Source organism: Coptis chinensis, chromosome 1 (genome assembly GCF_015680905.1).
Source record: "Coptis chinensis isolate HL-2020 chromosome 1, ASM1568090v1, whole genome shotgun sequence".
In the NCBI taxonomy this organism is placed as follows: domain Eukaryota; kingdom Viridiplantae; phylum Streptophyta; class Magnoliopsida; order Ranunculales; family Ranunculaceae; genus Coptis; species Coptis chinensis.
Genome location: NC_141456.1, coordinates 11,647,594 through 11,661,405, shown reverse-complemented (window position 1 = coordinate 11,661,405; position 13,812 = coordinate 11,647,594). Strand labels below are relative to the sequence as shown.

The 13,812-nt window shown below is 36.7% G+C and overlaps 1 protein-coding gene across 1 annotated transcript; it reads right to left on the bottom strand.

Moving 5' to 3' along the window:
• Positions 1–247: 247 nt before the first annotated feature.
• On the bottom strand, positions 248–2,651 carry LOC147522135 (very-long-chain 3-oxoacyl-CoA reductase-like protein At1g24470). The gene is made up of 3 exons (XM_086591455.1): positions 1,971–2,651; positions 858–927; positions 248–660 (listed from the first exon to the last, which is right to left on the bottom strand). The coding sequence occupies exons 1-3, from the start codon at positions 2,606–2,608 to the stop codon at positions 409–411; spliced, it is 960 nt and encodes a 319-aa protein (XP_086447581.1). The 5' UTR covers positions 2,609–2,651; the 3' UTR covers positions 248–408.
• Between the last annotated feature and the right edge of the window lie 11,161 nt (positions 2,652–13,812).

Sequence of the window (13,812 nt, the reverse complement as noted above, 5' to 3'; positions counted from 1 at the left end):
ATCATTACTAAAGTCAACAAAAACGGCTGAATTTTTAGTTGCGCTTCTGTTGGGTGGGTTTTGGTTGGGCAGTTCAGTGTATGCCTGTATGGAGTGGGTTTTTCTTGCCGTATGGCAAGGGCAATATATTAGAGCTCATTTTAAAAAAACAAGAGAGGCGGGGCGGATGCCGTCAGAAGTGCCGAAGGCACACATATCTGTACCGTATGCCACTGGCAAATACTAGTAATCACTAAATCTGAGGTTGTTCACCAAATATTTTCTTCAGAGCAACAATCACAAGCATTCCTAGTCTCAAATAAGTTTTAAAAGTCTCTTTCGAGAGTTTAAGAAAATATTGCAACACAGAACGTACGTTTAACAAGTATCATGATCTGAGTTCAAGACTTCAAGTGCTGCTTAATGGTTTTATTCTCCCTGGAATTCCAACTCCATTCTTTGGATACCAATTGATAGGCGCCATGCGTCAAGAAGATTTTCAGGTAATAAGCTAGCCAGGAACCATTGAAAAGAATGGGCCCAGTATGGTGTGCATCGTGGCCCATAGCCTATGCAACGAATTGCAGCTTTGGCATAAGCGTCAGGTGACGGCACGAACATGGAAGTTCTCTTAATTGATGCAACTTTTGATGCCATGTTTGTTGCAACATACAGGGGAACCTGTATGCACAATTGTTAGCATATGCAAACAGATATATATATACACAATGGCTTTATGTCAAAAACATAAAAATGTTTGGAGAATTATTCCACGAATAAATTCACTTGGTAGTTGAAAATCATGATGAGATAAGAACATAAGAAATCAATTACCTAATAATACTAAAATAAAAAAGAGAAAGAAAATAATTAAATACCTGACACTGCACATCAATTCCACAGGCTTTGTACTCTACGTACATACATCTGGACAGCTGATCAATGTACCTACACAGTGCACACAACCGTTTACCATACTATCCTCTTATTCTGCAATATGCGAAATAAATTTGGTCACCCTCCTAAGCTAGTGTTCAGCTCACTTCCGCATGCAGCTCCAAATGAATTAAACTAGAAAAGAAAAACATGGGACGATATATATGAGGAAACGGGAAGGTGCGCTACAAGCCTACAACACTCGTGTATGTACGTCTAGCATGTAAAAATCTCACGCAGGTGGGTGGCATGTAATTATGTAAATGCAATTGATCGATATCACTAAAATGCTTTCAGCATTCATTCCAGTAAAAGTGAAACTGTTAATTCTTCACCTTAGTTGTGTGACACAATAACCATCATTTAGCTTGAACATTATTTTTTTATGAAGTAGTTCAGTTGGATGAATTGGTTGTAAGTCAAATATGTGGCAACCAAATTAATTTAATCTGTCTATAAATTGAATAGAAAGCAGGTTTTTACTGTATGTATATTATCTACATGCATGCAACTCAGGTGATGATAAACTGATGAGGTGATGACCTTAACTAGATAACTGCAAGGCAGTGGGGGCGTGAGCGGAGGTGGAGAAGAAAGAGGGAGAGATGAGTTTGTGGTAGGGAGAGAGAGAGTTGGGTATGGTTGAGAAGGAAGGAGGGAGAGGAAGACTGAAGGAGGGAGATTGAGGGGTGTGTAAATCACTCTTAGATTGTAGGCGAAAACCGGAGAAAATGAGAGAAGATGGGGGGTACGGTCAGACACAAAGTAAGGGTTATTTGGGGGTACGGACAGACACCTGAGAGAGTGACACGAGTGAAGTGGTTTTTTGTGAGAGTGTTGAATAGTGACTTCAAGAGTTCGCTCACGCTCACGGATTAATCTAGACATAAACACACAGAAAAGAAAAGAAAAATAAAGAAAATGAGCAAATGATACATACATCAAGCTAAGTAGTAGCTAGTTACTGGACTACTGGTATAATTGATTGGTTTTAAAGATGCTAAAGTAGAACGGAAAAGTACGTAAAATAAAATAATTAAAATACTATACTATACGCTTTTGTAGCGGCGTAAATAGCATAAAGAGGGTGTGAAGGTACAACAATGGATGCACCTGAGCCAATATTAACTATGGCACCTCTCTTCCTCTTAAGCATTTCCCCGATGACAGCTCTTGTAACCTTGGTCGTACCTTCTACATTCACTTTTAATAGATTTAACAACACTTCTTCATGCACTTCATGAAAATAAGCCGCCTTTGGGTACGTGACACCAACGTTGTTTACTAACACACCAACATCAATTTCTTGCACCATTTCCTCTATCGCTAGAATTCCATTGGAAAGATCTTTGGCGAAGTCTAGGACAATTATCTTGATATGGATACTTGGAGATAATGTATGAATCTCAATTGAAACAGTTTGGAGTTTGTTGGAGTTTCTACCAACTAAGATCAAGTTAAGGCCTTTCTTACCTAATTCAAAGGCAAAGGCCTTCCCTATGCCATCAGTTGATCCCGTTATTAGAGCCCACGAACCATAACTTTTGAGATTTTTGGAAGGTCTAAGGAACGTGTTATAGAAACATTTGAGAAGAGCTATGAAGAATTTGAATATAGAATACACCCCAAGGATTGAAAGAACAATAATCCAAGAAGGTTGGATTTTTAGGTGATGAATGCTAGAGAGTTCCATTTCTTCACCCTGCCGGCTTGCTCTTTTCAACTTAAAAATGGACTTGTTTTAATCTTGAGTACGTAAATAAATAAAATCCACAAATGTACGTATTCAACTATTCACGGACTATGCGTGTCTTCACCAAAAAAAAAACTATTCATGAACTATATGTGTGGACGGACGGTTATTAATTTCTCTAACTATCTAACTACTTAAGAGGACCACACTATAAATACCACGCACTGCATGCAGGTGAATTGCGACTTTAATTTGTGCCAAGTTTGGGTGGATAGTTAGCGAGTATGGCATAAAACTATAAAACGATGAGCTCTTCAAGTCTTCAATTAACCTTGGGTCAGTTCAGTGTCTATCCAAACTAAGGAATAATATCTTTCTTGTTGTGAACTTCTCGTCAGAATTGTGGTTGAATTGGCTGGAGAGAGTTATTTTCAGTGTGGTTGAATAGTTATTCTAGTTGTCGATCTTGCCATGAAATGATGAAACAGTGTGTAACCCAAATTTGATCATACCAGATTCTCAAATGTTTGGGCCCATGTGTGGTGGGTTTCAGTCCAATGTTAACGCTTCAAATGTTTCTTCAGGATTCAGGAAGCTAAATATCTTTGAACACTGACACGGTTTTTATCAACTGTTAAAGTGGCTTTATTTGTAGATGGAGATATGTGCAGTGGACTTTTAACAGTGGAACTGTAGTCTATTCAAAAGTACAATCTATTAGAGATGAGTTAAAACCAGTGTAGTCAAGGCGCACTTTTAGTGCCTCGTCTTGACCAAGGCGCGAGAGGTAATATAAGGCGTGCGTTTTTTGTTTTTGCGTTTTTTGTCAATGCGCAAAGCGCACAAGGCGCGTGTCTAATCAACTTTTACAGTTTTTTTTATTATTTTTTACAATTTTTGCTATACATGATACATTTACACTCGATCCAATTGTTGCATGATTTAAGAAATTGTACAAATTTAGTAAGTTTCATTGTGGAGTACACTTTAAACTTAATTTTGACTAATTTTTATTAAATTGTATAGATTGAGAGAAGACACAAAGATGGATTAAATTTTAAATGAAGTTTTACGGGATTCAAAAATTGAATCACGTGTTCTATTTTATGAAGAACTCATTTGGCTCAATTCGATCGGTTCATTATTTTAGTTTATTGAAGTTGAGCTAGATTGTATTGAGAGATACGAGTTTTATTTTGCTCTTTACTTATTGCTTAAGATTTTTCTTTTAAATGACTACAATGGTTTTATGTTTACAATCACATAAAATTAATTTTAAAATTTGGCTAAGCAAATCAGTGATAATTCATGTCATATTTAATATTTATTTTATTTTTTATTTGATATATCTATTTTTTTATTATTACGTGCCTCACTTCAATGGGGCTCATACCCTAAGGCTAAAGAGCACAAGAGGGTGGGTTTACCAAAATTTGGATATTTGAAGAGAAATTTGTATTTTTTTACATCCGAATTTTTACTACAAATTGAAAAAAGTTAAAACCTAGAAAAAAAATCAAAATTTGGATATTTGAAGAGAAATTTGTATTTTTTTCGCTACATCCGAATTTGGACGTAGTCAGAAGTCGGTACCAAATTGAAAAAATGAAAATTGAATACTTTAGAAAAAAAAAATTAGAGTACAATTTGTTATTTTTTGATAAGTTTAAGTTTGAGGACTTGACTGGGTTTTGGTTGCATAATAAGTCTCACACTCTCACCACAATGACCACATTACGGTATGCTTGTAGGTTCGCAAATATTTTATGCACAACAAGCAATGAGCCAAAGAAGAAGAACAACATGTCAACAGGAGACAAAAATCTAAAGAAGAAGAACTTGGAAGAAAGAAGTTTATGCTTCTGATTCGTATGAAACTTGGGGTACTTGAAATTCCTATTAATGCGCAATACGTCTGTTCTTCATAATCTTCATGGTGGAAACTTGCCAAAGAGCCGTGTCTCTTTCGCTATATGTTTATCAGAAATCCAGATAAATATTTTAAATATCAAGATCGGTTTGCAAAGTTTTTTATGGAAGCAGTGAATAGAAGAAGTTGTGGGCAACTGGTAAAGCTCTCGTCCTGATTTGATTACCAAGTGGCTTGTTGACTACGTTGTTGATCAATCGAATCCGTTGAAATCTCTTCGATTAGGATATGAGAATCCTTTTCAGAAGACTTCCACTTTTGGAAGAGCTTGAACTCTATCGGTGTCTTATTTTGAAGAGTTGGGCCGTTCTTGCCGAAATTTAAAATGTTTTCCATTGGGTTTGAGAAGTGCAGTATACAGTATAGGAGTGGAAAGATAATTGTGACAGTAAAGTATAAGAACTTATAATTAAGGGAGATAGATTCCATAAATAGGAACATCGGGCAACATACATGTAGTCAAATCAGTAGTCCATACAAAATTACAGTGAGACAGTTAAAGAGGCTGTTGTTTGTTGCTGTGGATAAAATTACAAAAGAATCACCATTTTAGTATCAAAATGGTGACACTTTTTTTTTTTTTTTTTACGCATACCACACATAGTTTGTGATTCCGAACGAAATTTTGGAATTCCGTCTGGAATTTTGGTTTTTCAAAAAAATATAATTCCAAATATAAAATCGAAATTTTTGAAATTCTAAAATCATTTGAAATTCCAAATGTAATAAGGGTTAAAATTTAATAAATTTCGGTTTTTGAATTTGTTAGAATTCCAAAAATTCCAAAATTCCAAACTATGATACCACACGAAGTGTACATCTAAAATGGAAATGTAACACAAGAAACCAAGGTCCAACAGGAGTTCCACAAAGGTGTCCATATTATTCTATAAGAAAAGTTGAGTCACAAATATCATATATAAGAGTAAAGGAGTACCATCTATGAGTAATAATAAAGTGCGAGTCCTTACAGCTTAGTAGTAGTCTTTTGATACTTAAGGAAGCATGAGCCCAGCCCCGGGCCCCCCAACCCGCACCAACACACCCACCCACACTCTCCTCCTTTTTCTCTTCTGTTCAATTTCTAAATAACAGAGTGATCTGTTAGGTTCCACAAGTAAATATCTTTACTAATGACGTACGTACTTTGCAACTCACTTCAAAAACAAAACATTCCCAACTGATAGCAGCTAGAAATATAAAAGTGATTGATAAAAACAATCTATTGAGATGGGTATACAGATGATTTTTAATGTTCTCAAAAGTAAGAAGTTACAAAATAAAAGTGTTGAAGATCGAAAAGCTGATCTACCAGATGTCGTTACTGATTCAAAGCATCAAAATAAGTTAACCTGATCATGAACAACAAACATTACAACTCCTCAGAATCTGCAGCATTTAAGTATGTGACCGTGACCGTGACCGTGACCGTGACCGTGACCGTGACCGCACAAATTCCTCCAGTCTATCCCATACTTCCAATGCAGCAGCTCTGTCCTGGTGTCTCTTATTCTTACTTATTTGCATGTTAAAGCAATAGTTACTTACAACACTGTGTACAAATAATGCTGAAATCCACTGTAAATGACAGGAAAGAAAGGAGAACGCAAAGTGCACTGACATATTCCTATTTGATTAATAATCATTAGCCGAAAATAAATAAATAACTTAAGAAAGGCTTATTCTCACCGATATGATCTTCACATTCCACTGTTTCACATTCTTGGCTGCCTCGATGGATGTCCCCAACTTGAATATATTGTTCGTCAAAACTGTTTCAACATCAATCTGAGACGGAATTTGCCCAAGAGATGTGTATGGAACATAAGAAATTTGGCCGTATAGATCTACTCATGTCTGCATCACTGTCTTCAGAGGGCTACTAAAAACTTTTCGCCTTTATCATTCCCTGAATAGTACTGGTGTTGGAGTTATCCCTCACAAGAGGATGAAAAAGAAAGAAGTTCTGTTCGCATGAAAAGATCTGAGTGCACGCGCGCTCAGATTGATCTATCCCAAAGCGCCTTGTTATTGGAAGTCATGAACAAGCACATGAGGGCGCGCACGCGCTCGACATTGGCCTTGCCAAGAGTGCGCCCGCGCCCATGTCTATTTTCGTAGTTTTCTGTTTTGCTACAGTAACCACAAAATTGTGGGTTACTATAAAAACCAAAAGTAACGTTTTGGAAAACCTAAGTCTTGGAAAGCCCAATTTTGAAAGCAATCAAGATTGAGAAAAAACCCTTACATCCAGGAAAGCTTGTAAGGAGAGAGGAGTGATCTAGTAAGGTGAGAGACTGAAAGGAGTAATTGTAATTTTCTTTCCCACTTTATAAAACGATTAGCTCTTGTGAAAATATGCATAATTGGCCGAACCACGGTACATCTTTGTGTTGTGGTATGCTTGTTATTCTCTTTATATTATTATTTGTTGTTGATAGTTGTTTAGAGAGTTGGACATGCTAGGTTGGTTGTAGTGGATATTTAGAATTTGTCTGGAGTTGTAGTGTTTCATATTAAAAGTTATCTGTATAGTGGAGGATCGATTGGTATCGGTATTAACCCCAACAAGTGGTATCAGAACCAGGTTAGATTAACCTAGGGTGTTATCCAAATTTTGCTCGGAAGGTGTTTGACGAAATTCCTGAGGGAAGATTTGAGTTTAAATAACTTGTAGAGATAGACAATTCCGTGAATACTCGAATGACTAGTTTGAATAGAGCTAACTACACCATTTGGAAAGCCAAGATGGAAGACTTGCTCTATTGCAAGGACTTGGAACGACCCATTAAAAATGGGGGAGAAAAACCGAAAACGATTCATTTGGCTGAGTGGAGCAAGCTTGACAGAAAAACAATAGGGTACATTCGACAGTAGATTGACGACAGTGTCTTCCACCATGTATCCCAAGAGACTACTGCTTTTGGCTTGTGGAAGAAATTCGAAGACCTCTATGAGAGGAAGTCGGCCGGAAACAAAGTGCTGCTCATTAATAAGTTTGCCAACACGAAGTACAAAGAAGGTTCTTCAATGTCTGAGCCTTTTAATGAAGTACATAATACCATCAATCAGTTGCACTTGATTAAGATTGATATGGGTGATGAAGTTGAGGCTTTGTTACTATTAAACTCTCTACCCGATAGTTGGGAAACTTTAGCAGTTTCTCTTAACGGAGTCGCTAAGGATGGAGTTATTTCCATGGAGATGGCTACCGGGGCATTGTTGAATGAGGAGACAAGAAGGGGTTCACGAAGCAGCTCCTCTCACTCAGAGATACTTGTCATAGAGAAGCGGGGGAGAGGTAAAAATAGAAAACCATCTCATTCTAGAGGTGACGATAGAAGCAAATCTAGAGACAATGTTACTATTGTGCCACCAAAGGTCACTTCAGGTATAAGTGCAGAACACTGAAGAGGTGATAAGCATCAAAAACTGTATTATAAAACCCCATAGAGACATAATATTTCCATTAATTTTGTATTTAATAATCATGAAATAATCGCATTTTCGTGTTTTTGCAGGTTGGAGCAACTAACATACAAATAATGATAAAGCAAGCATTTAACCACGGAATAGGGAGTGTACATAAGCTTTCTGATTAAGCCCATGTGAAGCATAACAAATCCGCACAGAAGCATCAAACTTCCGAAGCTCCTACCTCTTGAACCAGGACTCCGAATGTGACAAGTGAGCTGCTCAGACGATCAGTGCGATGAACTCTACGCATAAGCGGGAAGTTGTAAAATTGTCAAAAGACCGGACCACCACTGGACTGCACGTGGACCCACTATGCAGGCCAGCAAGATTTGATGAGTCATCATACAAGTCAAGACAAAGGTAAAAATAATTGGTGCAAAAGTGACACCTTGCATGTAGTTAATAAAGTTAGATGAGATTAGGTGTTAATAGTGAAAAAAAAATAGGTGTCACTTTGTTGTGGATTGTGTGGGTAAGAAGAAAATAAATGTGGTTTGGTGTTTCACGTGGGAGGAAATGAGATTTCTCTCAAATGAAGAAGAAAACAAAACAAGGGGGGTGCATTACATTCATTGCCCTAACTCTTGTTCTATTTAAATTCCTAGTCTTTATCTTTTGGAAATGAGTTTTTGTTTTTTTAGAAAGAAAGCTTGTAAGATGTTAATGGTAGAAACACTTTCTAGTTTCTAATAAAATTTCTTTCTTTCTTAGGTAATCTGTTTTTACATTCCTTTATTCTTTTTATTACTTATTAGTTTGTATCTTACAAAAATAAACATAAGGATCATGAGCTAAAATCCTCCAAGGTGGAGGGTTAATGATGCTCATGTGAGGGTTTGTATAGATTTCTTTGTAGTAGGATTCTCTGCCTAGACCTAAAGACGCATATAACACACTACCCCAAAATGGTAGTGTCCGGCCAAACTTGAGGCCTGGAAGTGAAGAAAAGACTTCGAGTCGCCTCTCCTTTCCATGCCTAGGAATAATGACGATGCCTTGTGAGCCTTAATTAACTCCTTGTTTCTAGATTTGACAGGATTATGTTTTATGAGTCCAGAAGTTGAGATGGAGTTTCAGAGATGAAAGTCCAGTTCAACTTCTTATGCTAGGGAAATGGACTTAGAAATGAGTTCATCTTACTAGGGATCGACGCTCAAGCTGGTTCGGGTTTGATAATATACTTAAAACAGCTTAGAGACGGTAGGAATCCTATACTAAGATAAGATAATAAGTTCTTGTATGAGTATTATAATCTTCCACTACTTCTTTCTTCTTAAATATTTTGTAAAATTCTTAGTCTTTTTCTACCGTTTTCGTGTTTTCATATTTTTTTGCATTCGTTAGGACTTAAACAACAAAACTAAGCTTAGCTAGTAATTTAATATTAAACTTACTCACTAGTTTCCCCTTTTAGAGCATTAGAAAGTTGTATGTTGTCCTAGAATTTAGATTGGTTTGAATCCCTACTCAACTAAACGCAAGAAGACGTGAGTAAGGACTTGAGTCTACTCCAAACGAAATAAAGATTTCGTATCTTTATACTGAAAAGTGATAGATATCAAATAGCGCCGCTGCCATTCTAAAGACCCAAGGACTTGTGCTTGCAAATTGGAATTGCTCCAAGGGGAGACCCCCCACTCTCATCCTTTCATTTATTTCTTTTTCTTGTGTTTTCTTCATTTTTTTTTTGAAATCTCCCACATTTTGCTACTGATCCGCATGCTGCTTTTGGTTGCACTTACAGGTTCCAAATGCTAGGACCTGGAAACTAGGCTACAACAAACACTAAGCTTACTGTGAAAACATTTGACTTCATCGTGCGTTTTTTTTTTCTTTGGCGGACTTAAGGACGCTTAACGGGTTTCAAATTTTAATAGACTATTGTATGATTCACATGTATGCAGTTATGTCGTAGCATGGACTATTATTTGCGTATTAGGTTAGAAATATGTATGAATCATGTGAATACACCTATAAATATCTATATACGATTAAGTGACTATGAATTGCATCTAAATGTATATGTACATGTCCATGGTACTATTTTGCATGGTTATCTGAGATATATATATATATATATATATATATATATATATATATATATATATATATATATATATAAGTTGCATGTTTAGCATATATATAAATATGGATGGAATATAATTGCATGTTGGCATATTTAACTTTTGAGTTATACATAGTAATTAGAGTGTGTTTTGATATTTTGGCCATAACTTTGGCTACGGTTCTCTGAATCACGCGTGTGAGCTCAATTTGAAAAGATCTCGACGGCGCGCACACTGTCACCACTGAGCATGGCTTGGTAGAGGTCATTTTCAAGGTCAAAATCCACTGTTTAACCCCTCCAAAATCATCATTTTAGAAAATTGTCTTGTTTAATAAGTCGATTTTGTCATGAAAAATGAGAACATTCCAACGAGGGTTAAAATCTGAGTTGGGTAAGTTGTTTCTAAACCTTCCGGGGGTGAAGTTTCTCTCTATATGACAATCGCAATCTCAATGAGTATTGACGAAATCGAATTATTATACAAAACAAGAGTCATATTTTAGTTTATGTATAATACGTTGCATGTTTAGTTTACGTCTTTGCCTAGTCGTATATATCTACGTACGTATAATATCTTCGCGATGTCACATGTGAGATCATTATGAGTGATTACAATTTGTCTGTTAGTGTAGATATACGTATACGTAATATATATCTACCTATTTGCCTACATGTACGTCTTACTGATGTGTATTTGCCTGTACGTATCGAAGTATTTATTGATGATACAACATTGCCTATTCATATTGCTATACGTATGAGTAAAGTATTTTCACATGCTCCTGTATATAGTAATGTATGAGTAGGTTGTATTTGCATGATTATACTTTCTCCCTTGCATAAATTTTAATTAAAATTTTTTTTAAAAAAATTATTAGGACCTTGCATAAATTTTAATTCCATAAATCTTAAATCATATTCCAACGGTGCCTAGGAAACTTGAAAAATTGAGGTTACTTAATTAGAACCGTGCTTGCACGGAAAGCCTCCCTCGTAGCTCTCTTGTGACCTGGCTGTTGGTTTATGTACACGTATTCCTAGCTTCACTGCTACGTTAGCAGCAGCTTATGCCTACGTTGTTCAACGGTAATGCTTGAAGATAATCATACAATTCAAGTAATAATAAGTTTCTTCTGTCAATTAGATCTAATTTTATGTTTGCATGAGATTAAGGTTTGGTTCTACTAAAGAATTTGAACATACTTATCGTAGGAGAAAATACAATAAGCATTTGTGTAAGTTCTCACCTCCACAAAGTTCTTCATTTATTAATCCAAATCAACAAGATTCCTTGTCACCATTCCCTTCATTCGTTATGGCTGACATAAATCCACCAACTGAGAAGCCCTTTTCGGACTTCTATACAGTATTACAGGAATGACCTTCTTCCTGCATCAAACTCGAGGATATTGTCGGTGATTTTCAAATTCCGCTCAACGTTTTTAGTTTGTTACCTGTTTATCATAGTTTGGATCATGAAAAACCGTACAATCACCTCCGTAGGCTTCAGCAAGTGGCCACAACATTTCACCATCCAGCAGTCTCTAAGGAACAACTCTTGCTTCGGTTATTTCCTTTCACTTTAGCCGATAAAGCGTCACTTTGGATAGCAGGACAACAACCACAATCCATAGAAACATGGAATAAACTTGTCCAAGCTTTCATGCTACAATTTTATACTTAAAAGAAATCTACTGAAATGCTTCAGAAAATCCAATTCTTTCGTCAAAATCCTCATGAATCCTTTACAGAAGCATGGAGTCGATTTACGGATCTTCTTTTAGAATGTCCTCATCATCAGCTCAACACCGCTGTCCTTGTTCGTTTATTCTTTAATGGACTATCCGATCATCAAAAAGAAACTCTTGACATAATGAACGACGGTTGCTTCATGGACAAATGAGCTACTGAAGCATATACTTTTCTTGAAAAACAAGCAAAAAGAGGTACATATTGGGGTAACGTTGATTCTTCTAGGTCATCTAAGGATAATGTTCCAAAAGCTACATCTATTTTTTAGGTAAAAAACGACCCGAATTAAAAAATCTGATAGAATCCCTCACTAAACAAGTAGATGCTCTTGTAGTTCAAGTAAACGATCAACTCCCACAACAGGTCATGAACGTTAACACCTCCCCATGTGTTCTTTGTCTTAGTCCTAACCATCCCTAATCGTATTGTCCCTTGTTATATGCTTCCCCTACTCAACCATCGGAGGAGGCATGTGCATTCAACATTCCTAATGCACCTTGGAGACAACATCCGAATTTCGCTTAGCGCCAAAATAACTAACAGATGGGGGCTCCTCCAGATTTCGCAAATCCACTTGTTCGACAACCTAACAACTTTATTCCATACCGCCAAGGAAATAATTAGCAATACCAACAAAGTCAAAATCAGTTTCAAAGTAATTCTAATGATAACTATCAAAACAACCACAGCCTTGTTCCAACCAATCCAAATTCTGGCTATAATCAACAACTTCTCAGCAATAATCGTGAACTAGTCCCTGTTGCACAACCTATGCCTCTCGCTACTGATAGGACAAACGAGACTTTGTTCACATACATGAACCAACAATCCCAAATCCTAACGTCTATCCAACAATCACTTCAACAATTAGCGCAAGAAAAGAGTCAGAAAGGCATGTTTCTTGGACAAGCAGTTCCGAACCCTAAGCCAGCGAACACTGCCTGTGAAGTTACCAATGCACCTAATACAAATGCTCCAAACCAAGGTGAGGTGAATGCCATAACTACTCTTTGTTTTGGCAAAACCGTTGACAATCAAATCCATATGCTAGATGATCAAACAAACGTAACCATAGGTTCCAGCAAATCAGCTCCCAATAATGAACCTATAGTGGGAACACAGAGTTCATCAAAGTCACCAATTCATAAATTGGGAAACAAGTGAATAGATCCTTATGCCAAATTCCGCCCTAAGGCACCGTTTCCTGCACGTTTGGCAAAGAATAAACCTGAAAAATTTTGATGAAATTTGAGAAACTTTTAAGAATTTGACAATAAACTTACCTTTTCTCGATGCCCTAAAACAATTGCCAAAACATGCTAAATTTCTAAAAGATATGTGCACCACAAAAAGGAGAACAAATGTTCCTCAACAAGCATTCCTTACCGAACAGTTTCTGTCAATCACCGAATACAATGGTATAGTCAAATACAAGGACCCTGGTAGACCAACAGTTCCATGCACATTAGGTGACAAATATACGACCACTGCACTACTAGACCTAGGAGCTAGTGTGAATTTACTTCCTTATTACTTATTCAAACAACTAGGTCTTCATGAGCTTAAACCTACCACGATGACTCTACGGTTAGTGGATCGTTCTATTAAGTATCCAAAAGGCATTGTGGAAAATGTCCTTGTAAAAGTCCAAGATTTTTTCTATCCCGTCGATTTTGTTATTTTGGATACAGAAGTTGCCTGTGACTCCATTCCCATAATATTAGGGCGTCCCTTCCTAGCAACTGCTAATGCTCTCATAAACTGTAGGGATGGTTCTATGACCATGTCCTTCAGAAATCTTTCGGTCGAGGTTAACATGTTCAAGTTGATGAAACAAATTCCAAAGAATGAAAATGATGGTGAAGTTAACTTGGTTGACACCCTTGTACAAGAATGTTTCACAAACTCTTTTCCTGACGATAAAGTACACCAATTTCTTTCATTTGGTGATTCTGAATTTGATGATGATGCTTATTC